Consider the following 24,597-nt stretch of genomic DNA (forward strand, 5'->3'; position numbering starts at 1 on the left):
GTGGGTGGGGATGAGCAGCGACGGACAAAAATGCAAACTTTTAAACACTCCCCAAATTCATAATACAGGCAGGGCTTTTTTTGGGGGGGGGGAGAGTTTTATGGGTTGGTTATATAAATGTAACAAAAACAAATTATGAGAATCAGATGGGGGCAAAACATGGTATATTTATGGTCCGATTCACTGTGCCTGGAAATGGGAGAAGGAGCAGGAAGTCCTGTGATGGTTCAGCACTGGAGTTTATGGCACTGTGTCCCAGCTCAAGGGTTCGGTGTTCAGAGGAGCACCCCGTCTGCCACCTTAGTTGGAGCTTGGAGTCTTTGTGCAATGCAATAAAATTATATACAAGGGAGTCAGTGTTGTGCAGGGGTTGGAGTCAGGGCCAGCCTGGAGTTAGCTGTCAACCTTTCCCTTTTTTTGCGGGAAATTCCCTTATTACAGCATTGGGAAACAGCAGGGAGGGTTGACAGCTATGATCCCAGACCCATGCCATGGCCCATTACTATCAGTTGCTCTAGGACTAGAGATGTGAAGGCCCGGGGGAAAAACAGAAAAATTTTGGGGGGGGGCACAGTTTTTTTCCTGAAGCCTTTTTTGTTTTTTTCTGAAAAATTGAAAAAATTGTTTCAATCCAAGCAAACCTTCAGTTTTTAGAAGTCCATAATAACTGTGATAATGACAGGCACAACAGAGTAGATGCAGAAGCAGAGACTGAAACTGATACTGATCATTACTGCTCAGAAAATGATTCTGATTAAATTTCATGCCCATTCATTGAAATTTAGTCCCACTTCCTTCTTCAGTTCTTTTTATGAGAATGTTTTTTTTAAATACTGTGGAGAGGAAATATGAATAATTGTTACTTCTGGATTTTTAAAAATTGTTTTGTGGAGTCCCCCCCCCCACAAACTAGTAAACAGTTCAGGAGATTGTTGCTCCATTTGTTACAAATACAACTAAATATTATTTTAAAAGTAAATTCTGTTTGTAATAATTATTTGGATACACTATATTTTTAATATGCTAGTTGTGATAATTTTATGCCCATTAAAATTGTCCATAGTTATATTTTATGTTTCTAAAGTAACAGAATAACTTTCAATCTGGAAAAGAAAAAAGAAGTACTAAAGTAACATTTTTTTCAATTTTTCTGAAAATTTTCGTTTCCCCCCGGAAAAAAACGGGGTTTTTTTCCGAGCTTCAAAATTTCTGGAAATTTTACATCTCTATCTAGGACTAGGGCTGTGTGAGTCTGTCTGTTTGGTCTCTGTCCTTTTCTCATTTTTCCAGTCTCGGGTTCAGTTTGCCACCATTCCATATCAGTTTGAAATGATAGTGTGAATTTCTCCAGTTGTGCCCATCTTTGCAAGCATATACCCCTCATATAATGCAATATTGTATGTAATTTTCACTAACTAATATATGCAATTTTATCCATGCTTCCGCCTAATGTACACATTTTTATGTAAATTATTTGGTTTGGAGAACTGCATTGCAAAATTGAGAGAAAGTGAGAGTTTTGAGTGATGGCTGTGTTTCGGTTCACGTACGGTTTCATGAAGTGTACAGATGAGGGAACCTCACAATAAAATGCAAACTGAACCAAATTTCTCCCATTTACTGGTCCACCATTTAAACCTCCAGCATTTAAATTTCTCATGATGCCCCTGACCTAGTATAGTTCTGGGACATTGTGTGAAATCCTAAGCTGGAGGGGAGCTAGACACAGCTGGTGGTTAGGATGGTGTCACTGTGGTGCTCTGGGGACCCACCGGGGGGTCATTTTGGCCCCTCAGACCTGGAGACAGACAGTCTTGCGCTAGGACGGGTGAGTCCTGGGTTCAGTTCACCACTCAGCTAGGGCTCTGTAAGGCTAATCTATCTCACAGGGTTGTTGTGAGAATGAAATGGGAGTAAGACTCATATTAGCTGCCTTGGGAAAATGTGGAATATAAATGATGCTATAAAATGAAACAGATTTGTTCAGAAGAAATAATTTGTTAAAGAATGGTTTTGTATTGAGTTTCTTGTACTTCGCTTAGAGACAATTGTGATTAAGCGACATATACATTGTTAAAATAATACTGGTGGTGGTGATTATGGGCTAAAATGGAAGTTGGAATGGTTAATTAGAAAGACAGCTTTTGAGACAAAGTATACAGTGCAAAGACAACACACATCCTATCATGAACTCCTTCATTGGGGCAAGAAATTAGTTAACTGTAAACCATGAAGCTGTGAATCATAATCCCAGGTATATGAAGCAGGGAATTGTGCAGTGCTTTTAGCTTGGGGTAATTTGTCTTGACCAGAGAGAGTGGCAAAACATTAAGCTCTTTTAGTGCAGAAAGAAGCTCCAAACTTTCAGTAACAGAGGCACAAATTTAAGTACAGCTTTTGCCCAAAGGAATATCAATCTGGTTACTTAACAGCTATATGCGCAGAAGGGGGTGGGAGAGCCTTGTTTACAGTCACATCCTGAACCAATGATCACTGTGCACTGATTGATTCAGCATGGATGTAATAGAGGAGTTTCAGAAGTGGTTGACTCTGTCTCAGAAGTAGATGGCATAGGGAGGTGCCTCCTCTGTGAGTTGAAAGGGCTTAGGATGGTGTGGTTTCATCTCAGAAGGGGTCATGCTCCGGGCAGAGTGTGCTTCTGAACATAAACGCCAAATGAGGAGGATGAATCACAGCAGCCGCCTCTGGGAGTGAGCTGCTTTTGCATTCCTGCACCATAGAGCTGTGGAGTTGAAAGGCACCTTGGATATCTCCCTGCTCAATGCAGGTTGCCTCTACAGCTACCCCCCCAACCTGATGCCCTCCAGATGCTTTGGATTCCAGCTCCCATGATCCTTGACTACTGGCCATGCTGGCTAGGACTGGTGGGAGTTGGAGTCCAGAAACATCTGGAAGGCACTGACTTGGCAACGTCTGATCTACAGCATCCCACTTACAGACCTTCAACTCCTGAGGCAGCCTCTTCCAACGCAGAGCAGTTCTTAGCATTTGCAAGTCTGCCCCGTTTTCTGAGTGACAACCCTACAGATATTTGCAGGTGGTTATCATGTCTCATCTTCTCTGAACCAGACTAAACATATCCAGCTCTTTAAGGTCATTGCTCTTAGGACTTCCAGACCACTCAGCCATCTTGCCATCTCTTCCAGTTTGTCCACCTTTAAACAGGGGGCCTGGAACTGGACAAGGTGGGGTTTTGCAGTTAAGAGACTGAATCTGAGAGGCTTGGGCTCGTGGTTGATAGTAAGCCATACACCAACAACACATGCCGGCAGCATCATGGTAGACTGTGTGTGTGTGTGTGTGTGTGTGTGTGTGTGTGTGTGTGTGTGTGTATGTATGTATGTATATATAAAAATTTCCTCCAAGGAGCTCAAGGTGGCTCTCCTCCCTCTCCATTTTATTCTCAGCAACCCTGAGAGACAGTGGCCCAGGGTTACCTGGCAAGCTTCATGGCTAAGTGGGGATTTGAACCTTAGTCTCTCATGGTCCCAGTCCTTCCAGTAGCACTTTAGAGACCAACTAAGTTTGTTCTTGGTATAAGCTTTCGTGTGCATGCACACTTCTTCAGCTCATACCAAGAACAAACTTAGTTGGTCTCTAAGGTGCTACTGGAAGGATTTTATTATTTTATGATTTTGTTTTGACTATGGCAGACCAACACGGCTACCTACCTGTAAATGGTCCCAGTCCAGCACTCTAACCACTTCACCACGCTGGATCTCAATCACACTGGGCACTGTCTGGGTAAAGCTATTTTTGAATGTAGTCCAGGCCTACATGATTCATGCCCTTAAAACCTTTCATTGGCTGTGCTGCTGTGCTGCTCAATGAAACCCATGTGCTGCAAAGAAATTTGGGGGCTGGGAGAAGCTTGGGAGGGCTGGCATCATGGCTGCAGGATGACACGTTTGCCTGCCGTCCTTTTGGCCACCACAAGGCCATCTACTTTGGCTCAGGCTTACATTCCTGATGTGTTTCGGCTAAGTAGTCATTATGGGATTGCAGCTGGCAGGCAGCTGAGCCAGATGGATTTGTCTTGCGTAAGATGCCGCTTCAGCCATGCCAGTGGACTGTTTCAGCTGTAGCCGAACTGCAGAATCAGTGGGCTATAAAAGTTCACATCCATTTACAAATTATGTGCTTATCAACCGTTGCAAAGGCTTCAGATGCCCAGAGAACACCCCTTTCTCTGTCTCATTCTGGAATATCTCTTGGAAACTCTACCTTTACATACTGTTCCCAAATAGAAGGGTAGGCTTGGGAGGTGGACACAAGTGGTTTAAGGACATGAATGTTCTCCGGAGTATGAAACAAATGACATGTTCCATCCATCTTTTTGTTTAAATTGGGGGGGGGGAGTTAATAGGATTTTTAGTTAATGCTTGCTTTTAATTGCTTTAATAACTTTTGTAAGGCTTAATCAGTGGAAAGATGAGTTTATAAGTATTTCTAATTAAAATAGTTGAGGTTAGTGGAAATTGAATTGCTGGAGTGGTACATAGTAAGAATTAGTGTTGCCAGACCTCCAGACCTCCAGGTTTGCCTGGCTCCCTCTAAGCAGCAGGTGGAAGTCTTGAATCACTAGGTGGATGAGAGTGGTTTAATCTTTGTTGTTATTATTAAGAATGCTGTGCATGAAGCTTGCAAGCTTCAGTCCAGCAGGATCTGGCTGCAAATGATAGCATAGACAGTCGGTTGGCCGGGGTGGCGGCAGCTCTGCCAGTGTGGTGTAGTGGTTAAGAACAGTAGACTTGTAATCTGGTGAACCGGGTTCACATCCCCACTCCTCCACATGCAGCTGCTGGGTGACCTTGGGCTAGCCACACTTCTCTGAAGTCTGTCAGCCTCGCTCACCTCACAGAGTGTTTGTTGTCGGGGAGGATATCAAATCCAAACTCCTCCTCCTCCTCCTCCTCCTCCTCCTCCTCCTCCTCCTTCTCCTTCTCCTTCTCCTTCTTCTTCTTCTCCACTCCCTTCTCCTGAACCATCTCCAGCGCCTACCCCCATGACACCACCAGCAGCAACCCTTAAGTCCCAGGTTTGGACCCTGAAATCTCAGGGTCTGAGATGCTCCTGACCTGGCAACCCTAGTTAAGAGTGTAATCTTATATATGCTTACTAGAGAGGAAACCTCACTGAACGTGGTGAGACTTGCCTCTGAGCAAACATGAAGAATATTGGGTTATAAAGGCCAGTGTATTAATTCCTACTGCAGGCTGAGATCTGCTTCAGCTTTGATTCATTCTTCCCACACTTCCCATCCTGCAATGCAGAGAGGACGGAAGTACATAGGTGGGAAGCAACATCTGAGGAACTCATTCTTCAGTAATTCAAGGGTGAACTGGCCTGATTTGATCTTCCTATACAAAGCAAGGGGTGGAACTTAGGCTGCAGTCCTAACCCCACTTACCTAGCAGAGTGATTTCTCTTTGTGGCAGTACTAAGTGCTGTCACCTCTTCTTTTTCCCACTGGCCATGACACCCATTTTGTGCTGGCACCCATTTCACTTTTATCAAGATAATGAGCACCAGCGTCTCATTTTTAACCCTGAAAGCACTGCCCTGGGACTGACTTCTGAGTAGACATGGTTACGATTTGTGCTGTATTGGGTTATCTAGTGGCGTTCACACTTTTTGGAAGGTTCCACCAGAATTTTTGGCTCCAGGTATTTTTTTAAAATGCATTTATATTTAAATGCAACTTCTTGTGCAGTTTTAAAGCCACCACAAATTAATGTGGAAATGGGTCGTAAGAGACATTTGAGTTAGCATGTGCGGAGGTGGCATAGACTGTAAAATACACCGATTTCTCTATCCCTTATCTTGATAAGGAGCGACATCCCCCCACCTGTCAGACGTGTGGTTCCTTTACCTTCGAATCGCATGAGGAGAAACACCAGGGAACCAGGTCCTATGGTGCTGTAGAAGCATCCAGATTGCTCCTAAGACATAAAAAGATGAGCAAACAGTAGGCGCTTATTGTTCCTTCTGTGCCTTGATGCACACAGGCAGATGAATGTCAGAGAGGCTGAATCTAAGTACTTTAGAACCGTTGAGGTTTTCCAGTCAATAATCAGAGCTGGATTAGCAATTGCACATTTACTCAGCCACAAGTGCATGTAGAACATCTGTTTCAACATTTCCAGTCGGGAGAGGTTCCTGTTGCACACACACATGTGCTGACCAGGTGGGCTTCTCCGCCCGCTGTGCTGAGAGTCAACATTTAAGAAAACCATTGTTCTGTCTTAAAGGCTTCCTTACAGGAGCACCATCATCTCCACAACAACATCCCTTCCTCTCCCCACAGGCATTCCCAGTAGGAATTGTCAAGTTTTGTTATGTGTGATTATTCAAGCCATTGGCAACTTTAAACATTTATACTCCCAGTTTTGGTTGTTCCTCAAGAAGCGGAGTTCAGGTGCCAATTGGCACCCCGTGGGTGGTTGCAACTGTTCTTACTTATCTCTTTTTTTGCAAAACGTTCTCTCACTAATGCCAGGTTTGTTTTTGTGTTTTTAAAACCATTTAGCAAAAATTGATTGCTTGTATAAACAGTTTTAGAAAGCAATCCCATTCCCTTGCTGCTGCCATGCGGCATAGCCCAGCCACAGACAAAGGAAGCAGTGAAAGGTGGGAGGATCAGGCTCAATGCTGGCTGGTGCTGGCTGTGAGAGCAGCCTGGGATCCAGTGGATTCCGAGCCGATCCAACCCTGCCTGTGCCTGCCCCTTTTAAATGCTCTGTTTTGTTGCTTTCCACCAGGCTCTGCCAGCAGGGATAATGTGTAATATGTTGCTCTGCCCTGCATTTTTTTTCTATGGAAATGGGGGTTCCACCTCAAGGAATAACATACTTTCTCCTGTAAGCAGACTCCCTTGTCTGGAGATGAACAACAAGGTGACTCAGAATTCATCTCCTGGCTTTCAACTCAGTCATGTTGGCCTCTGGGTCATGTAAACAAAACTGAGAATGAAGTGAGTTTAGGATCTATTATCTCGAAATGTTCTCATGTAAACAAGCTAATGCACCCTCTGTACTCCCAAAGACCACACAATTCCTGATCGTGACTGGTTGGGCCTTCAAATGTTTTCTCTCTCTCCACAATTGGGCACATAGATTTTTTTTTCTCATAATATTTGCCATGTTCTTTGTTCTGGTTAAGTTTGTCATAGTGACAGAACACTTGGACACTATGACACAATTTGCTTAGCTAAAACAATGCCATAGTTTTATTTTATTTTTTTAAGTCTTTGAATTTAGCATTATATTTGATGATAATTTATTTACCTGGCTCATTAAAAGTAAGAAAAATGTTCTGAATTGTCTGGCACCCCTGTACTTGCAGAATTGTTTTTTTTCTTCTTCTTCCTCCCAGTGGTTCTTGGTTTTTGTATCTTTGGACCAAATAAAATATAGTGAATGACACACATGATTGGATGAAGGCACTGATCTTGATTGACATACCAGTCCTGGGGGAGGGGGTGTTTAACCCCTTCCCCTGTGCTCTTTCCCCACACTATCTAAAATATATACAGTACGTCTCCATCCACCTGAGTTGTTGATAGTTCTGTAGCAAAAAGGAAGATACAGAGAAATACATATGCTGTCGGCAGATTCTTGTTGCTGTCTTGTTGGGCTGTGTATGTGATAAAGGGGAACCATACTGGGGTGAAGGCATCCTCTTCTATTTGTCCCTGTGTCAGTTTCAGTTTGTTGGTTAGTTTTTCTAGTAAGGCTGTTTCCCGTACTATTTGATATCATTGGTCCATGTTTACTCCTGACAGGTCTCTCCAGTGTCTGGTTATTATGCTTCTGGCTGCTGAGAGTAGGTGGGTTATGAGCTCTTTATGATGTGAGTGGGCATTATTATCTTGGAAGATGTTTAGTAGGGTCAGTTCTGGGATGACTTCTAATGCTTGCTTAGTTAGAAGCATAACCACCCGACCCCACCCCACCTACCACCCCCTCCCACTCTTCCCCCTTTTTTCTTCCTAACCTAACACTGTATGTAACACTAGTGTCTCACAACAAATGAAACTGATCTGTAGAGAAGAGACTTGAAAAAGAGACAACACATGTATTTTTGTAAACTAAGAAATCACACAGTCACACACACACACACACACACACACACACACACACACACACGATAATGGCCCTCTAGAGTAACAAGGAATTTTGTTGCTCCTTAAATCATAAATAACCCTCCACTCCACCCTAGTGACTCTTGTGTTGTGTAAGATACATATTAATGACTGCTGGAAGAAGAAAACTTTATTATTACTAACCGACCCAGAATGTAATGGAGTACCTTGTTTGCTCCCCCCTCCCCACTTTTCAGATATCAAATTTTGAGCTCCATTGATTAGATTCTGAGCCCAAGGACAGGGCTTGCTTTAAAATAAATAGTGGAAGAAGAACATCTAATAGTTTAGGTGCTTAATTAATGTGCAGTGAGCAATTGGGTTGCCATCAAAACCCACTTTTGCATGGGCTAAGCTCCAGATGGGCAGCATTGCAGCCATGAAAATGAACCACGTGATTCAGCGCCTTCTTGTTGTGTGCTGTGTCCAGTGCCATGTCCATCCTGGATGAATGGTCATAGCAGTATTCCATGGGGCAGCACTGAACTGCGTGGCCCATTCTTTAACAATGCAGCGCTGTGTGTGGAGCACAAAATGATTGTCATGAAGGTGGAGAAAAGGAAACCCCTGTGCAATTTCAAAATCTGCCTGTTCTTTACGGTTGCAACCCATGCTCTAAAAGTAACCGATGCCAGAACCATGGTGCCAGTTGCCCGTGACATATTTCTGCCCCCCCCCCCGCACACAGTCCTTGGGGCTTTTAGCACTTTAAAATACCCAAGCTCTGCGATAGGTCACGGTTGGCCAAAGTTGCTGAGACCACAAGCAGCTTATCAGCCTTTTCATATGTCCGAGAAGCAGAAGATTAAAGCCTCCACCGCTGTCATTTCTCCTTCCTCAACCGCCCTCCATTACTTCCCTTGTGCTGTGAACCCTTCTCCCTCCCCCTCTTCACAGGCTAGTGGAAGCGGAAACAAGTGAGTTGGAAGTCTGCGGTGCATCCAGGAAATTAATGGAGATATTTGCAGAGAAGGGAGAATTAGAACAGGCCAGCAAATATGAAGCGCTCAGGGTTGAATCTCATTTCTGCGGACTTAATGTTGTTCCCCAACTGGCCTATTCCTCACAGGCCCCCGAGGCCTTGACAGCCATCCAGAATGGTGCCCCGTCCTCCCGCTTTGGACTATGTGTGTCAAGCCGGAAGGCAAAGAGGAAGAAGACCCGGTTTCAGTATTAGAGCATTCAAAACTAGTTAATAGGAATTAATTAAATTCAGGATATTGCAGGGCAAGATAGACAGAGCTTGAGGGCTCCCGATAAAGTAATTAAAATGGTGGGTGACGCTTGAGTGGTTTGTATGTATTATCAGAACCGTGAGATTGAATTACAGCCAGTCATCAGCTCATGCATTATTTATACTGCTGTATCAAAAAAATTTAAAAAAAAACACACAAAAGAAAAAAAAAACAATAAAGCAAGTTTAATTCTATAAATGATACGAAACATTTCTGAGTGCCGGCCTTGAATCTCTCTCCCTCCCTCCCTCTCCCTCTATTGGCCTCGATGCACTGGAAGCTAGCCTGCCTTGCACCTAGAGCTGCATGCAAACGTTCAGTCGAATTCCCCACCCATTTATAGGCGAATAAATAGTGGGGAGGAGGGAGGATTCCACTGAATTTCTCTAGGGGTGGCAGAAAAAGTATTCCAACAGATTCGCAGGGATGTGGCTCACCATTAGCAGTGGCAGTAGTTCAGCTTCTGCCCACATTTTTTAGAAAATCTTTTTTTTCCTTTTTTTCCTTTTTGCTGTAGCAGCTGTGTTGGCAGGCTGGTCACCATTTTGCAACCTCTACAGTGCCCCAGACAAAGTGCCATTCTGGGGCATGTTGGCCAGTGTGGAAATGGTGGCCACCAGACACACAAAAAAGGAGTATTTAGAGCAAATTATGTTCCAAATTTTACTGCCATTGTCTTTGCATCTTGTCTCCTACTAACAATCTTACTCCCAACCACCGCCAAGATAAGTTTTGAGAAGGATGGAGACCAGCTGGGTGTTTTCCTGGTCTTGGCACCCTTTCTGAGCTTTTTATTCTGGAAAGTCCCCTAACTTTGCCAAGAGTTCTCTGTACAATGCAAACAATTACAAGGTGAGTCATGGTTAGCTTGCTTAATTTGTACATGTAGCCCTGGTTCATATTTAAGGCTCCATGCGTATGTGTGTTCATGCCTGAGGCCTACACTGTCACCCTATTGCATATACAACGTACATGATTTAGCATTGGGATTCTTGCTTTCCCTTCTTGTTTTTCATGTTTAAATCTGTGTACTGGCACTCTAAAGCTTGACCTGCATATGTTTGCACAAAGAATCTGATCTGGCATGGCCTGTCCCCTCTGTTATGCTAGGGCGAAAGCACAGTGAAGGAGGCTAGTGACACCCGCAGTCCAGTTTCCATGGAGACAGCACCACACATGCTGATATTTTGGGACTGGGCTCTTGACCCTTCAGCCATTCTCCTCCTGGAACATGAGGCTACTCCTCAGAATACTTCCAGACTGTGTGTGTTTGAGTGTACATCAATTGTGCATTTGGGCATAGGGGAGGGAGGGAGGGAGGGAGGGAGGGAAGCAACACTGGTGTCTCTGCTGCTTAAACAATGACCAAGGCTTATTCAGTGCAGAATACTGATACACGCCACCCTGAATCTCCAGAGCAGGGCAAGATGCCAGAGAGTTCCAGTCGCTTACCCAGGGTCTGCATTTCCTTTGCAAATGAGGCACAGCGGAGACTGTGGTGTCTTTATGATGTACGGCTTATTTACACACATGTACAACCTGAGCCTACCATGGAGGGGGTCAAAGCATTACACTCCAAGAAGGTTCTGTATCTCTCAATCCTGCAGCTTTGGATTCAAACTGTCTGCCTACATTGCACCCTGACTACCATCTTCTCAGCTTGCTGTTACTTAACAGACGGAGTCCTTTTTCCCTCAGTCACATCACAGACAACTGATAATCCTAAAACCTCCTCCTAACAAAAACGCTGGCATTTTTTTTCTGACTAGCGATCTCAGAGCTTGGAGAAGGGTGCTCTCCCCACCCCCCATTTGCTGGCTGGCACAGAGTCTTTGCTCTGTGCTTTGCTTCCTTTGTCCTCTTTTAATGCTCCGTTTCCCCAAGTGATTACTAGACATGGGAAGCTGATTTGACTTGTATTTTCACTTGCAAGTCCAGCATCTAGCTGCCCATATTAATACTCCAAGCACTGGTTGAATTCTAACACTTACTTATATCCAGGAATTACGGGTGTCTTGCACCCACAAACACATAACAATACTATTCAGAAGCTTAGGAGTAGCACTGGAAGCTGCCTTGAACCAAACCATTGGTCCATCTCAGCCCTACCTGGAGATGCCAGAGGCAGGGGCGTAGCAAGGGGGCGGGGGGGCCCCGGGCAGTGCCCCTGCTGGGGGTGACACATCGGGGGGCGGCCCCGCCCCTGGGCTTTATTTTATTTTATTTTTTTAAAAAAAAACAACATTTTTTTTCTTTTTAGGCTATTTTCGGCACTGCCAGGGTGGAGCTGCAGGGGCGGCCAGCGAGGAGGGGTGTCACCCCTCTCGCTAGCCACCCCTTCGGCTCCGCACCGGCAGCGCCGAAAATAGTCACCCCCTTTCCAGCGGCGGAGCTCGGCATAGAGGCAAGGTGCGGGCCAGCGAGGTGGGGTGCCACCCCCTCCTCGCTGGCCCGCCCCTTGCCTATATGCCGAGCTCCGCTGCTGGCTGGCTTGCAGAGCCAGGGCAGGGACAGGGGCAGGCCAGCGAGGAGGGACACCCCTCCTCGCTGGCCCGTCCCTCTCCCTGCCCCGACTTGCGCTCTGCCAAGGGAGCCCGGGCGGTGGATTCGGGAGTATTTGCAGCCCGCAGAGACTCCCAAATCCGCAGTCCAGCACCCCTTCGTGCAGCGGCTGCTCACGCAGGCACGAGCAGCCGCGGCACGAAGGGGTTCTGCCGCCGCCCGGCACCCCCGGGGGGTGGGGCGTCACGTGCGTCATGACATCATGACGCACGCACGCACCGCAATGCCCCGCCCCCAGTGGTGCCCCTTGGCTTCCCGCCTCCAGCAGCCAAGGGGCTAAGATCGCCCCTGGCCAGAGGTTGAACCTGAGACCTCTTACATGCCAATGAAAAGTCTATGTCTGAGAGTTCCATCTGATCTATTGGTGTACAAGGGCTTGCTTGCTGGTCTTATAGGTCTTCCTGGTCTTCTTGCTTCAGCAAGAGCTGGGTGAAGGTGCACAGGCTGTCTTCTCTGCAGTTCCTGCAGATCACAAGCTCATAGACCCAGAGTGGTCTTGATGCTCAGTGTGTGAGGGAGGGAAAGAAGTGGGATTATTTCATTCTAAATCAGACCAGACTCAATTTACACCCATGGAAAAGAAGCGGCTTGGCTGGGCAGCCCACCCCACCCCATGTATTGGCCTTGGCATGCCCACCTCCACCACTTCACCAGTGTGCATCTAACTTAGCACAAATACTGGTCCCTAATGAGCTGCAGGGCAGTATGCTTATTCACCTTGGATGAGCCACTTAACTCTCACTCCCATACAGTGCTCATGCAGCTGTAAAATTCGAACAGCGGCTTCCCTCCTGCAGTGAAGCTTGGCTCATTTTCAGGTATGTTATTCAGGATCATCCTGATGAAAAGCAATGAAGAAACGGGTCCCTTATTGCGACATAGCCCTGTGTGTGTATTTGCGTAAACAGCTCTGTGTGTGCAAACTTAAGCTGCATGTGTTATTGGTAACAAGGTTATAAAACAGACAGGGCCAGTGTTTTCCAACTTGGTTTGGGTTTCAGCTTTGCTGGGATCGCTGCTATTTGGTTCCTGTGGGCCCAGTGACCTCAGGCTGGAACTGAAGTGGCAGAAAGGAAGCATGCATGAGTCAAGAGGTAGAAATCGTTAAGTGGCGATAATTGTTAGAAACCGGGCCAGAAGGATAATGTAGCTCAAAAGATGGAGAGGAATGTTTATAGTACCCACTTTACACAGTCATGGTTTCCCCCAAAGAAACCTGGGAACTATAGTGTGTGTGTGTGTGTGTGTGTGTGTGTTTATTTGTTTTTCCAAATATACACATAAAACACAAACAAAAAAAGACAAAATACACACGATTCTTACATCACTTTCACTTTTCCCTAAACATCGTTGGGTGGGCTTGCCCCAATCTCCTTTTTCTGGTTTTCATTGTCAATCCTTCTTAAGCAGTTTCCACATCCATTAATTTATCACATCTTTTCCTTTATATACTAATTTATATCATTTTTACTCTATATTCTGTTAGGAACCTCTAAATACTTCTCTAGAATTTCAGCAAAATCAAACATTACAATATTTCTTCAGATAAACTTTAAATTTATTCCAATCTTCCTGCACCGTTTCCTCCCTCTGGTCATGCAGTCTCGCTGTCATCTCGGCAAGTTCCATAAAGTCTATCATTTTCAATTGCCAATCTTCCACTGTTGGTACTTCCTGGTTCTTCCAGTTAGTAGTCTAGCTGCTGTCGTGGCATGCAAAAAGAAAATACTGTCCTTTTGGGGGATTTCATCCCCTATAATTCCCAAAAGGAAGGCTTCTGGTTTCTTTAAGAAGGTGTCCTTTAACACCTTTTTCATTTCATTATAAATCCTTTCCCAGAAGTCCTTTATTTTGGGGCATGTCCACCACATATGGAAAAAGGTTCCTTCTTTCTCTTTACATTTCCAACACTTATTATCTGATAAGGGAACTATAAGATAAGGGAACTATAGTTTCTAAAAGGTGCTGAGAGTTGTTAGGAGACACCCCTATTCTCCTCACAGAGCTATAATTCCAAGAATTCATTGGGAAAAGGGATTGATTGATTGATTGATAAACCAGCCTGGGAATTGTAGCTCTGTGATGGAAATAGGAAAATAACCCCCCATTCTAAAATAGCAGGCAAGAACATTTTTAATGAACAACGCATGGAGAATCAAACCGGTGTAATATGTTACTACTGCAAACTTGCTGCCTCTAATGAAATTGCCAACAATGCTTCAACGTGCCAATGAAGATGTAATAATTACTATGTTGAGGTTGAACCACCAGTTCATTGAAGTCAGCATTTTGGCTGTTAACACTGACCGGCCAGCTGCCTCTGGGAGGTTCAGAAGCAGGGCATAGTTGTGATAGCCCTCCTGTTGCTAATTCCCAACATCTGGCAATCTGCATATGGGATCCTTGAAAACAAGAGGTTTTGCTTATTGTGTCTCAGTGACTATTTACCAGAGATAAGCCCATCCTCCATAGTGCTGCTTTCTGTTCAGGAGTGCAAATTCACATCATCATCTAACATTCAGTGCATTTGTAATAAATGTGCAGTTCTTGCGGCCATACGTTCTGCAGATGGGTTATGATTAAGTGTTTCTCTGTGTGAGTATGCCTAGTGCAAGCACTTTCACCTTTATCTGTTTCCACATGTAAGAAGCAGCTAACCCAGCTATTGTTCTAAACAAACGCTTTACGCCTGCATTTTTATTTTACTTCCCCTCCAGCCCAACTTAATTGCATGTGTAATGTTCTGCAGATAGCAACGGAATTGATTTATGACGGCTGCCCAAAGTCCAACTTGGCAAAGTAGCAAAGGTAACTAGTTAATTAGTAGACAGGCTCCTGGGTTGCCCAGGTGCAGCTAAAGACAGCCTCCCATTTCATCCATTTAATGGTTGCAAGTGAACCAGGCTCTGCATAATGTGTGTGGTTTTTAAGTTGCTCTGATAAACAGGCTGTGGGCTTTTGGTTCACGCTTCCAGCATCTTGTCCTTGTTAAAACATAAGCAGTTTAAGATCTTGTCCTCCTCCTGCAGTCAATTGTAGGGATATTTCCCATTGGTTTTTCTCTCCACCCCCACCCCTCACTTTTCTTCTCTTTTCTTTCCAAAACAAAGTCTTGTGGTTGTTCCCTGCTTCCTCTCCATGGAAAGAATAGACTCTTCCAAGTTGGTATCATCTGTGCATTTTAATACGTGTGCTTAATTCACTGGGTCATGCGCAATCTGGTATGTTGCACAGTTTGTGACTGGATGACATGACAAGGGAGGGGTATTTAGTGACTAATTTCTAGAGGGAGGAGAAACTGAAGGTTTGTCATGTGGAAAAGTACTTTAGCCTATTGAAGCAATGTTGTTTAGAGAATCAAGTAGAGCAAGAATGGCCCACGCTGTATGTGAGCCGCAAGACTGAAGAGCTCTCTTAGCACACAGGAACCTTTTCCAAGAAGGATATATTATATACATATTTTAAAAATCTCATTCTAGACTGAATCTTTAAAATTTGGAAAGCAAAAAAGAGCAGTAGCATGTGGAATGCAGACTAACCATCTCATTGCTCTACCAGTAGAGCTAATTAAATTAATGTAAGTGGCTTTAATTATTTGGAAAGGAAGAAACTTTGGAGTGACAAACATCAATATTTGGCTTGAACTGTTGCCTGCATGCTTTTTCCTTTTAATATTCGTTTATCAGCATCTAATAACGGAAGGATTTGTGAGATAATAACTAAGCGTGGTTTAAAAGATTTGTGTCTGAGGGGAATATTTGGAGGCGAGAGTTCCTTTTGTGGACTTGGGAGATAATACAAAATAATGTACTGATGCCTTTTTAAGGCAATAGAGAGGTGGGGTGCTATTCTGTGGCTTGCAATTTACAGATTATTTTGAATTTTGGTATGAAATGAAGTTGTTTCAATATGATGATAAATTGGGGTTATTTGCTTTTCAGTGCAGCAGGGGCACTCAATTTATTTGTGTTAAGGAATGTATGTAAGAGTAGCACCTGACCTAAATATGCAGGTGTAAGAGTTGGTTAGGGATGCAGGCATATACTGTTTTTAAAAAGCAATGGAATAATAATAAAATTAAAATGTAAGCTGCTGTTAACAAAACGCCATTATGTGTTAACAAAATGCCAGTGTATGTGTGTGTGTGTGTGTGTGTGTGTGTGAGTGTGAGTAGGTAGGTATCATATAGAATACAAATAGGCCACTTGTACTAAATGCCCAAAGAGGTTAAACAGGAAGAGCAACATGACATATGCAGTTAGAAGTCCATAAGAGGAAGCACCCTCTGAATGTGATTGGGCTGCAGATTTGCTGGTCATCTGGCTAGCACCATTTCACACAAGATGAAATTCTTAGTAGAAAAACACTTATTCATGGGAAGCAGTCGGAAACACCCACATACTCTCATCTGCTTGTTTCTTAGACTGGGAAGCCAGGATCAGCCATAACTTCATAGCAGGTGCACTGCTTGCCAATGTCTTCCCAGAAGTTCCTTCACCCATGTTGTCTTGGGTGAATCAGGAGAGCAGCCATGTTCTGTTGTAGCTCAGTGGTAGAGCAGCTGTTGGTATCATCCACTCAAACCACTGGAGCCTGTCTTTGCATGCAGGCAAGTCTTCAACTCACCCAAGGTTTGAGACCTATAGGTTACCCTCACCTGGTTTAGCCAGCCAGTTGAAGGTGTTCCCAGGATGTGGCTGGCCGCTGTCACATGCTGACAACTTCTAGAAGCTGCCAGTGAGAGTGGGAACCAAAGGTGGATAAACTATCCCAAAGGAGCATGGTGTGTACCACACCAGAGGTACTTCTCCTCCTCTAACACCCCATACACCACCCCATGCACCCATGAAGCAGCACATAGAGTGGCCAGATTCAAACCTCACTCTAAACCATAGTTTATCATGGCAAAAATGAGCCAGTGAGCCATGCCCTTTCCTATGGCACAGCAGTGAAGAGGAGTTCAGAATCCTTTCCTTCTAGTTTAGAAGGAATAAATAAGATGCCGCTTATGGTGTCATCTATACATGACAAACTGGGGTTAATCTTAACTATGGTTTGCTTGAAACAATGCAACTTCAAACCATTGTGCTACGAAGTGAGGTTGTTTAAACTTAAGCTTAACATTAACAGTGTTAGGGTTTGGAAGACACTCTAAACTGTGGTTAATTGAAAATAGAAATGAAAGCTTCTGTTCTCCTTATGGTTGGGCCAGAAGAGAGCTTGGGGGGGGGGGGAGCACATAAGGCAATTTGTACTTTCAGTGGGAAACCAAAGGCTTACATTACATAATATGTGAAAAGACCCTAAGTTATAGACGTGTGTGTGTGTGTGTGTATCTTGGTAGACTGATTTGTTTAGCTTTTCTACATTTCTTTTTTTTATCTCCTGCACCTCCTGCCACACCTTATTTTCCTACTCACTTTTTGAAGTTGCTTGGCTATTTGCCTTCCCCTTCTTCTGGTGCCTAAGGACACAAACCCTCTCTTTGACCTCTGGTCACAAAAAAAGAGGCCTCTGCAAACTCCCAGCTGTGGAGATGGGTGTAATAGGAGCCTGTGTTATGTATATCCTTGCTTGGGAATTGACAAAACAATGAAAAATATAGGTGGGGAAGGGAGAGAACTCAGCCCTTTGTTTTGGTAGCAATGCAGAGCACCTTGTGACGGCTACTCCGTGGGTAACATCCTCTGCCTGTGCCTAAATTGTGGAAAGATGTTTTTTTCCTAGTTAAGGTCACCATCCAACATGTGACACCTCCTAAGTTCCATGGCTGTCAGAGGCATTTGAGCTCAGTGTAATTGTGCAGGTGCTTTGAAGCTCATAGCGGATATATTCGGTGGAGCACCATATTTGCAGGATGTGCAGGATGCACCCGCACACGCTAAACATCTTATTTTGGTTGTGGCTGTTGCACCAGAGGAACAGCTGTAGGGCAGTCAGTGTCCACTTTTACACCCCATAAAGAAGTACCATTCTACCCATACAACCTTCAACGTAACCATGATGGGGTGTATCTGTCTGGTGCTTATCTGGCTGGAAAGGTTTAATGGGTTTTGAGCACATGTCTAGATGCAGATCACCCCCAACTTAATTGGCCTTTTAATACGAAGCCTTGTTCCAAACGTGGATCATTTTATGATGTCATATGTGGGATTCACCTTTAGATTCACCATTTGCTTCGTTTTTCTACATTGCAAAGGAGGAGCACAAATCCCTCCCCCTCCTTCTACCCCCACTTGTTCATACGTCTTGTCTCTTAAAACTGTAACAGATTGTGCCAAAAGTTGCTTCTTGTGTGCATTTTGCTTAGGTCAGGTATGGCCAAACTTGGCCCTCCAGCTGTTTTAGGACTACAACTGCCATCATCCCGAGCTAACAGGACCAGTGGTCAGGGATGATGAGCATTGTAGTCCCAGAACAGCTGGAGGGCCAAGTTTGGCCACGCCTGGCTTAGGTAGAATGCACCAAAATGGTTATTTGAAATCAGAATAACGTTGATATAATCAGTGCTCCCCCCCCCCAAAGAATAATAAGTTCCGGAACTCACCATGAAGTTGTTACAGTAAGTCGCTGGCCTGCAATGGTACCCACCTGAGAACCATGCTCTGGCTGGAAAAAAAGCACTGGAAATAATTATGTATTAGTGTGTGCATATACAAATAATGATCTCTCATCTGGGGAAGGCTATTTAGTATTGTTGAATATTGTATGTTATTCAACCTATAGCTCTAGAATGAGATAAAGTATAGATAAGGATTTTCACTTTCAAAATTTGATTTTTAATTTTGTGTCACTGCATCCATGCCTAGGATAACCCAGAAGCGTGCCTCTTAAGTGGATTTCTTTGTGTTACAGATGCAGAGAGAAATCTTCCCGAATTCTTCTCGGCCAGGATCCACTGCGCACCCCCCTCATGCACTGCCAGTCTCTCCACCGGCTACACCAGTGCCCCACTCCATGCCTCCTTCCCCATCCAGGATCCCCTATGGCACTGCCAGGCCAGTCGGCGGCCCTGGCAATGCCACCATTCCCAGGGACAGGATCTCAAACATGCCAGCCTCGAGATCCATCTCGCCGAGCCCCAGTGCCATTTTGGAAAGAAGGGATGTGAAGCCCGATGAGGACATGGGTAGCAAAACACTTACTCTTTTTCGGAACGAGGGGCTGTACGCCGACCCTTACTTATACCACGAGGGCAGGATGAGCATCGCGGGTTCACATGCTGGGCATCCTCTTGACGTTCCTGACCACATCATTGCTTACCACCGTAGCACCATGAGGTCTTCAAGCACTTACTGTAACCCTCCTATGCAGCCTGAGATCATGGAGCAGTCGCTGTACCGGCAAAAATCAAGGAAATACCCCGACAGCCACTTGCCGACCCTGGGATCCAAAACTCCTCCGGCCTCCCCTCACAGAGTAGCTGATGTTCGGATGGTAGACATTCACGCCCATCACAACTCCCAAGTGTCTCCTCACACCATTCACCTTGAGAGGTCGTCTCCAGGTCGCCAGTCCCTTAAGAAAGACCCAGGGACACCTGTGTTCGTAGAAGCCAAACCACGAAATGTCATGGGCTTACCCGGCATGGCTGAGGTAGTCCCATCAGTACCTGACAAGAAAGCTTTTGGCTATGGATCAGCAGTGATACCCAAAGAGAATGAGACCAGGTAAGGCAGAGCAAGATGATATGGCTTTTGTCTGGATGAGTGTGTGTCATGTGACAGCTGAAGGACAGGTAAGATTTGAGTCTGTCCCGTGTCCTTCGTCACTGTGGCCTCTTAGTCTTGTGTGGCAGCCTCAAAAGACCCAAATGAGAAACGGGAGCCCTTCCCCGCTGGCCCATATTTGCTCATCCTGCCTATTGACAAACTATAGGGGTGCATTCTGTGGATGCATCTTGTCCACTTCTAGGCTTTGTAGAGGACCCTTGGCAGTTTTTCAGCTCTATGCACCCTGCTTACATATGGTTATGCGATATAGAGGAGATACACTTGTAAACCCTGTTTGCTGGGTTGGATTAGAATAGACCCACTGAAATCAGTGGGACTGAAGTTACTGAAGACTTAAGTCTAATAGATTTTGGTGGGTTTACAACAACAACAACAACAACAACAACAACAACAACAACAACAACAACAACACTTTATTTATAGCCCACTCATCTGGCTGAGTTTCCCCAGCTGCTCTGGGCGGCTCACAACAAAATATTAAACAGAATAAAACTTCAAACATTAAAAGCTTCCCTAAACATGTGAGCTACATTTGACTAAGTCTGGATCCATCCTATTATCTTGTTGAGTAAATAATACGTTGTTTATTGTGCACCAGCTTGTGCCTTTCTTAGATAGTGCTAAAGGCAAATAAATAAAAGGAAGGGGCGGGAGAGAGAGAGAGAGAGAGAGAGAGAGTGAGTGAGAGTACAAGCTGTACTTACAGAAATTTATTTGATCTTAATGGTGTGATCCATGGTGTTTCTCACTCAATTCTCATGAATCAAGTGAGTTGTGCTAATAATAGGGTGCAAACTTGATAAAAACCAGCAGGTCCTGCCCTCTGACCAGTAGCCCTGGTGGCAGGCAGCAGGGATCTGCATTGCTCCCAGTTTGACCATCAGGGTGACTGCTACTTTCCTTGCCTAGTAGCTAATTCCAGATTTCTTACATCATGAATAAGAATTTATTGTGCCAGTAATGATTATATGAGGTAGAGATAATTGCTTTTGAGCTGTAAACACGTCATGCATTTAATCTAGAAACAGCCATCATAACAGCTTGTGTCTCCAGCACCAGTCACTTGTCCAGCCGTGCCTCATTCCTAACCACAGATTCCTCCCTCCACAGGTCCCAGAAGTCGAATATGCTATTACTTTGTAAGCTGCTGCAGAGCCTTTAAGTAAGCCTCCTAAATGCTCACTTTAGTACCAAGAGTGGCTTATTCTTGTGAAATTGACAATGATAAACAGCCCATTTTCATAATAGTGCTTCTGAATATTTTTTATATTAAAAAAAAACCTGTGGTTCAGATGCAATATTGAGTGCATTAGTAAAATTATGCAGCCACCTTCCTTTTTTTTCTTTTTAGAAAAAGAACTTTCTGTGGCTATGGGGCCATTTAAGAAGCTTCTTCGGAAAGCGAAAAACCATTTCCACAGATTAGTCTGTTGTCTAACCTCGGAAATGTTTACAATGCCTCTGAAGTCTTAACTTTAAAACCGTAAAAGCAATTTGGTTTGTAGCAGTTTAAAATAGAAAATGCAAAGTGGTCCCAAACTAGTGAGCTAATTCTGATTTAGCTGCAGATTGCCAGTCCTTTCCAGGCTAGTCGTTCAATCTGGCAGGCAGATGCCTTCCTTGCATGATGTATCCCTTGGTGGTGGTCTTTACCCGGTTCTAGAAGACAATACCGTATTTTTTGCTCCATAAGATGCACTTTTTTCCTCCTAAAATGTAAGGGGAAATGCCTGCGCGTCTTATGGAGCGAATGGTGGTCCCTGGAGCTGAATTGCCCAGGGGCCAAAAGAGGATCATGCTTTTTATTTTACAAAGGAAAAGGGAGTGTTGAAAGGACCCCGCTCAGCAGCTGATCAGCAAGAGATCGGGAGAGAGATAAGAGTCCCGGCTCCCTTTCAGCCCCGCCCTCCTTTGTTGAATGTGCTGCAGAGGGAGGTTGTTTGTTTCCCCAGGACATGTGACTGGCTGATTAGATTATCTGTCTGGAAACTGTAGAAATGGCTCCCTTTCCTTAAGATTTTTCAGAAATGTGAGTTAAACCTCATAAAAATGGGGCTTTTCCTCTTTGCTTTTCCCCCTTTGCAAAAGGAGCTTTGCTTTTCCCCCTTTGCAAAAAAAGCTGCAAAACCTTTAGCTGATCCTCAGAAAAAAAAACCCAGGGCTTTTCCCTTTGCAAAAAAAGCTGCAAAACTTTTAGCTGATCCTTAAAAAAGCCTTTTGCCTTTGCAAAAACAGCTGCAAAACTTTTAGCTGATCCTCAAAAAAGCCAGGGCTTTTCCCTTTGCAAAAAAAGCTGCAAAACTTTTAGCTGATCCTCAAAAAAACACACACACACACACACACACAGGGCTTTTAGAGGAGGAAAATCAGAAAAATATTTTTTCCCCCTTGTTTCCTCTAAAAATGAGGTGCGCCCTATGGTCCGGTGCGTTCTATGGAGCGAAAAATACGGTAGTTATTTCAAGTGAAGCTAAGAGGAGGTCTGTACTCAGAGCTGGGGTTAGTTAACCAGCTATAGTTAGAACAAACCACAGCTCCCTGAGTTTGGATGTCATGGGGAACTGTGGTTAGTTCTAAAGAGAGAAGGTGGGAGCTATTTATTTGACCCTTTCCCAAGTGTGAAGGAGTAGGGGAAAGGAGAAGATGTGAACCAATAGATTTAATTACAAGTTAAGCTGAGGTTCAGGGAGAGTTTGGCTGTTCTTGTAATAGCTTCAGCTTTTCTGAACTGGAGGGATTCATTTAGGACTGCCCTCCCCAGTTCCAAAATTCTGCTCCATCTTTAGCGTGATCTTCAGTTTGCAAAACGTGGTCCTCTGCCCCTGAGCTATATGTCTGTTCTCTCTCTCTCTCTCTCTCTCTCTCTCTCTCTCTCTCTGAGAGCTTCAGTTTAGTTTTTCATTATAGTATAAAATAATTGGAACTCTTCCTTAATAATATATGTGTGAGAGGGCTACTCTTCCAAGTTGCTCACCCTAAGATACATCATCTGTCTATATTTAATGCACACATAGACTAATGAAGCAGATGAACTTGAATGGAAGATTTTTATGACTGGCATTCTGGTTTATGCCTGCACCAGGCATGATGATGATGATGTGTCACCTCTTCAATGTGAAAGTAAAAAAGGTGCCTCAGGGAGGGGGGAAAAACGTATAAGCAGTTCTCAGATAATTTCAGAGTGAGAGGTAGAGATCAATTTAGCAACATGTACTAATGCCCTGTTCTGAATGACCTCAGGCTAGTTGTAAGACAGGACAAGGCTTGTTTCACACAGAGCATCAATTGAACAATAAGAAGAGATATCTGGCTGTACAAAAGGAAGTATCACAGTACTCTGTTATTGGACTCCAGAGGGACACAGGCTTGTATCCATAGTGCTTCTTTTAAACTTTATTTTGGACAGTCAGAGAAGGAAGACAGTCTTGGAACAGAATAACAACTCTGCCCAGAAAATCTGGAAAGTGTGCAAGACTCCTTCTGCTTTGCTAGGTCACTGTGCAGCTTGATGAGTGTGTGCAATTCACAGCTGGGAGAAGACACCTCCTTGGGGAAGGGTGCAGATTTGCTATTTTGGCTGTTCTGTACCACCCTTGCCAACTACAGGCTTCCTTGGAAGGCAGTCATGCTAACGGTGTGACTTTGTACTGCTCCTTAAAATGATTCCTGCTGATTTGGCCTGAGCAGAAGCAAGGCAGTAAGATTCACACCCCTTTCCTGAAGATGTGGATTAAGGTGGTCCTGTTTTGCAAAGGCATTCCAGAGGAGACTCTGCTCCTAGCCCTCAGAGAATCTCACTTCTCAGCTAGGTGGATCTTGCATGCTGACCTGAAAGGAGCCTTCAAAGGGAACCCCAGCTAAGGTGGGTCTTGTAGGTCATGATCATTAGATTGACTTGGCTCATACTGCACACAAAAAGGGCTTTTTTGTTGTATGCTTTCTCCTATAATATGCATTTTGTACACATTTCAGATGTAAACAGACACATTTTATTTTGCATTTTTGAGCCACAAAATTCAGGGAAGTCTGCAATCCAAAGGTTAACTGTTTTCTAATCCACATATAAGTCTGTGATTAGGTTATTTCCATGCTCTCCCAGAAGCAAATAAAGGAGTCCCGTTCACTTTGCATATTAAGTGCCCACTGTGGCTGCTGCTTGAAACGTTCCTTCCTGCTTTCATTCCTATTTTCAAAAGCAGCATCATTTCAATGCTTGGTTCGACATGTTTAATTTATGTATTTACATATGTTTTTAAAACATATGCCCAACCCTTGAGATGACTACATGCCACCCAAGGCAGCTGAAAACAATTGGAAACAAAAAAAATTACAATTTAAAAAAATCAAAAACAATCTAATAAAACAGACAAGTGCAGGAGATAAAAACAGAAGGGTTGGATAGAAATTTATAGAAAGCTGCCTTATCCTGAGTCAGGCCAGTGGTCCATGCAGCTCAGTGTGGTCCATATGGGCTAGCAACAGCTCTCCAGGCAGGTGTCTCCTCCAGCTCTACGTGAAGATGATGGGTATTGAACCTGGGATCTTCTGCATGCAAAACAGATGCTCTGCCACTGAGCTATGACCCTTGCCCACCTGGGGGGGGGAGCCTGCCTACATAAGATGCCTAATATAATGCTTGGTTTTGAAATAACCAATTCTGCTGCACAGTAAACCTTTGTACTTTAAGCCATAGAATAAGCACATGCTATAAATAGATCCACAATTGTATAAGTTGCCCATCTACTTGGAAGGATCACTTTTCCTCGTAGGATTTGTTCAAAAGCATCTGTCAAAGGGGATTAATGTTAAAAACAAATCTTGATCCATTTGGTGACAGAGCAGATAATGTCTTCGACTTTAAACGGAACTAAAAGAATGACCAAAGAGGGGAGAGTTCAGAGAC

General features: G+C 44.2%; 1 protein-coding gene across 1 annotated transcript in view; it reads left to right on the forward strand.

Moving 5' to 3' along the window:
* Positions 1–24,597, forward strand: part of KIAA1217 (KIAA1217 ortholog) — a 355,180-nt gene that overhangs the window by 299,176 nt on the left and 31,407 nt on the right. Inside the window, 1 exon segment of the mRNA XM_033164922.1 lies at positions 18,817–19,631. Coding sequence (XP_033020813.1) covers positions 18,817–19,631 — 815 coding nt within the window.

The sequence above is a fragment of the Lacerta agilis genome, chromosome 12, assembly GCF_009819535.1.
Source record: "Lacerta agilis isolate rLacAgi1 chromosome 12, rLacAgi1.pri, whole genome shotgun sequence".
Lineage (NCBI taxonomy): Eukaryota > Metazoa > Chordata > Lepidosauria > Squamata > Lacertidae > Lacerta > Lacerta agilis.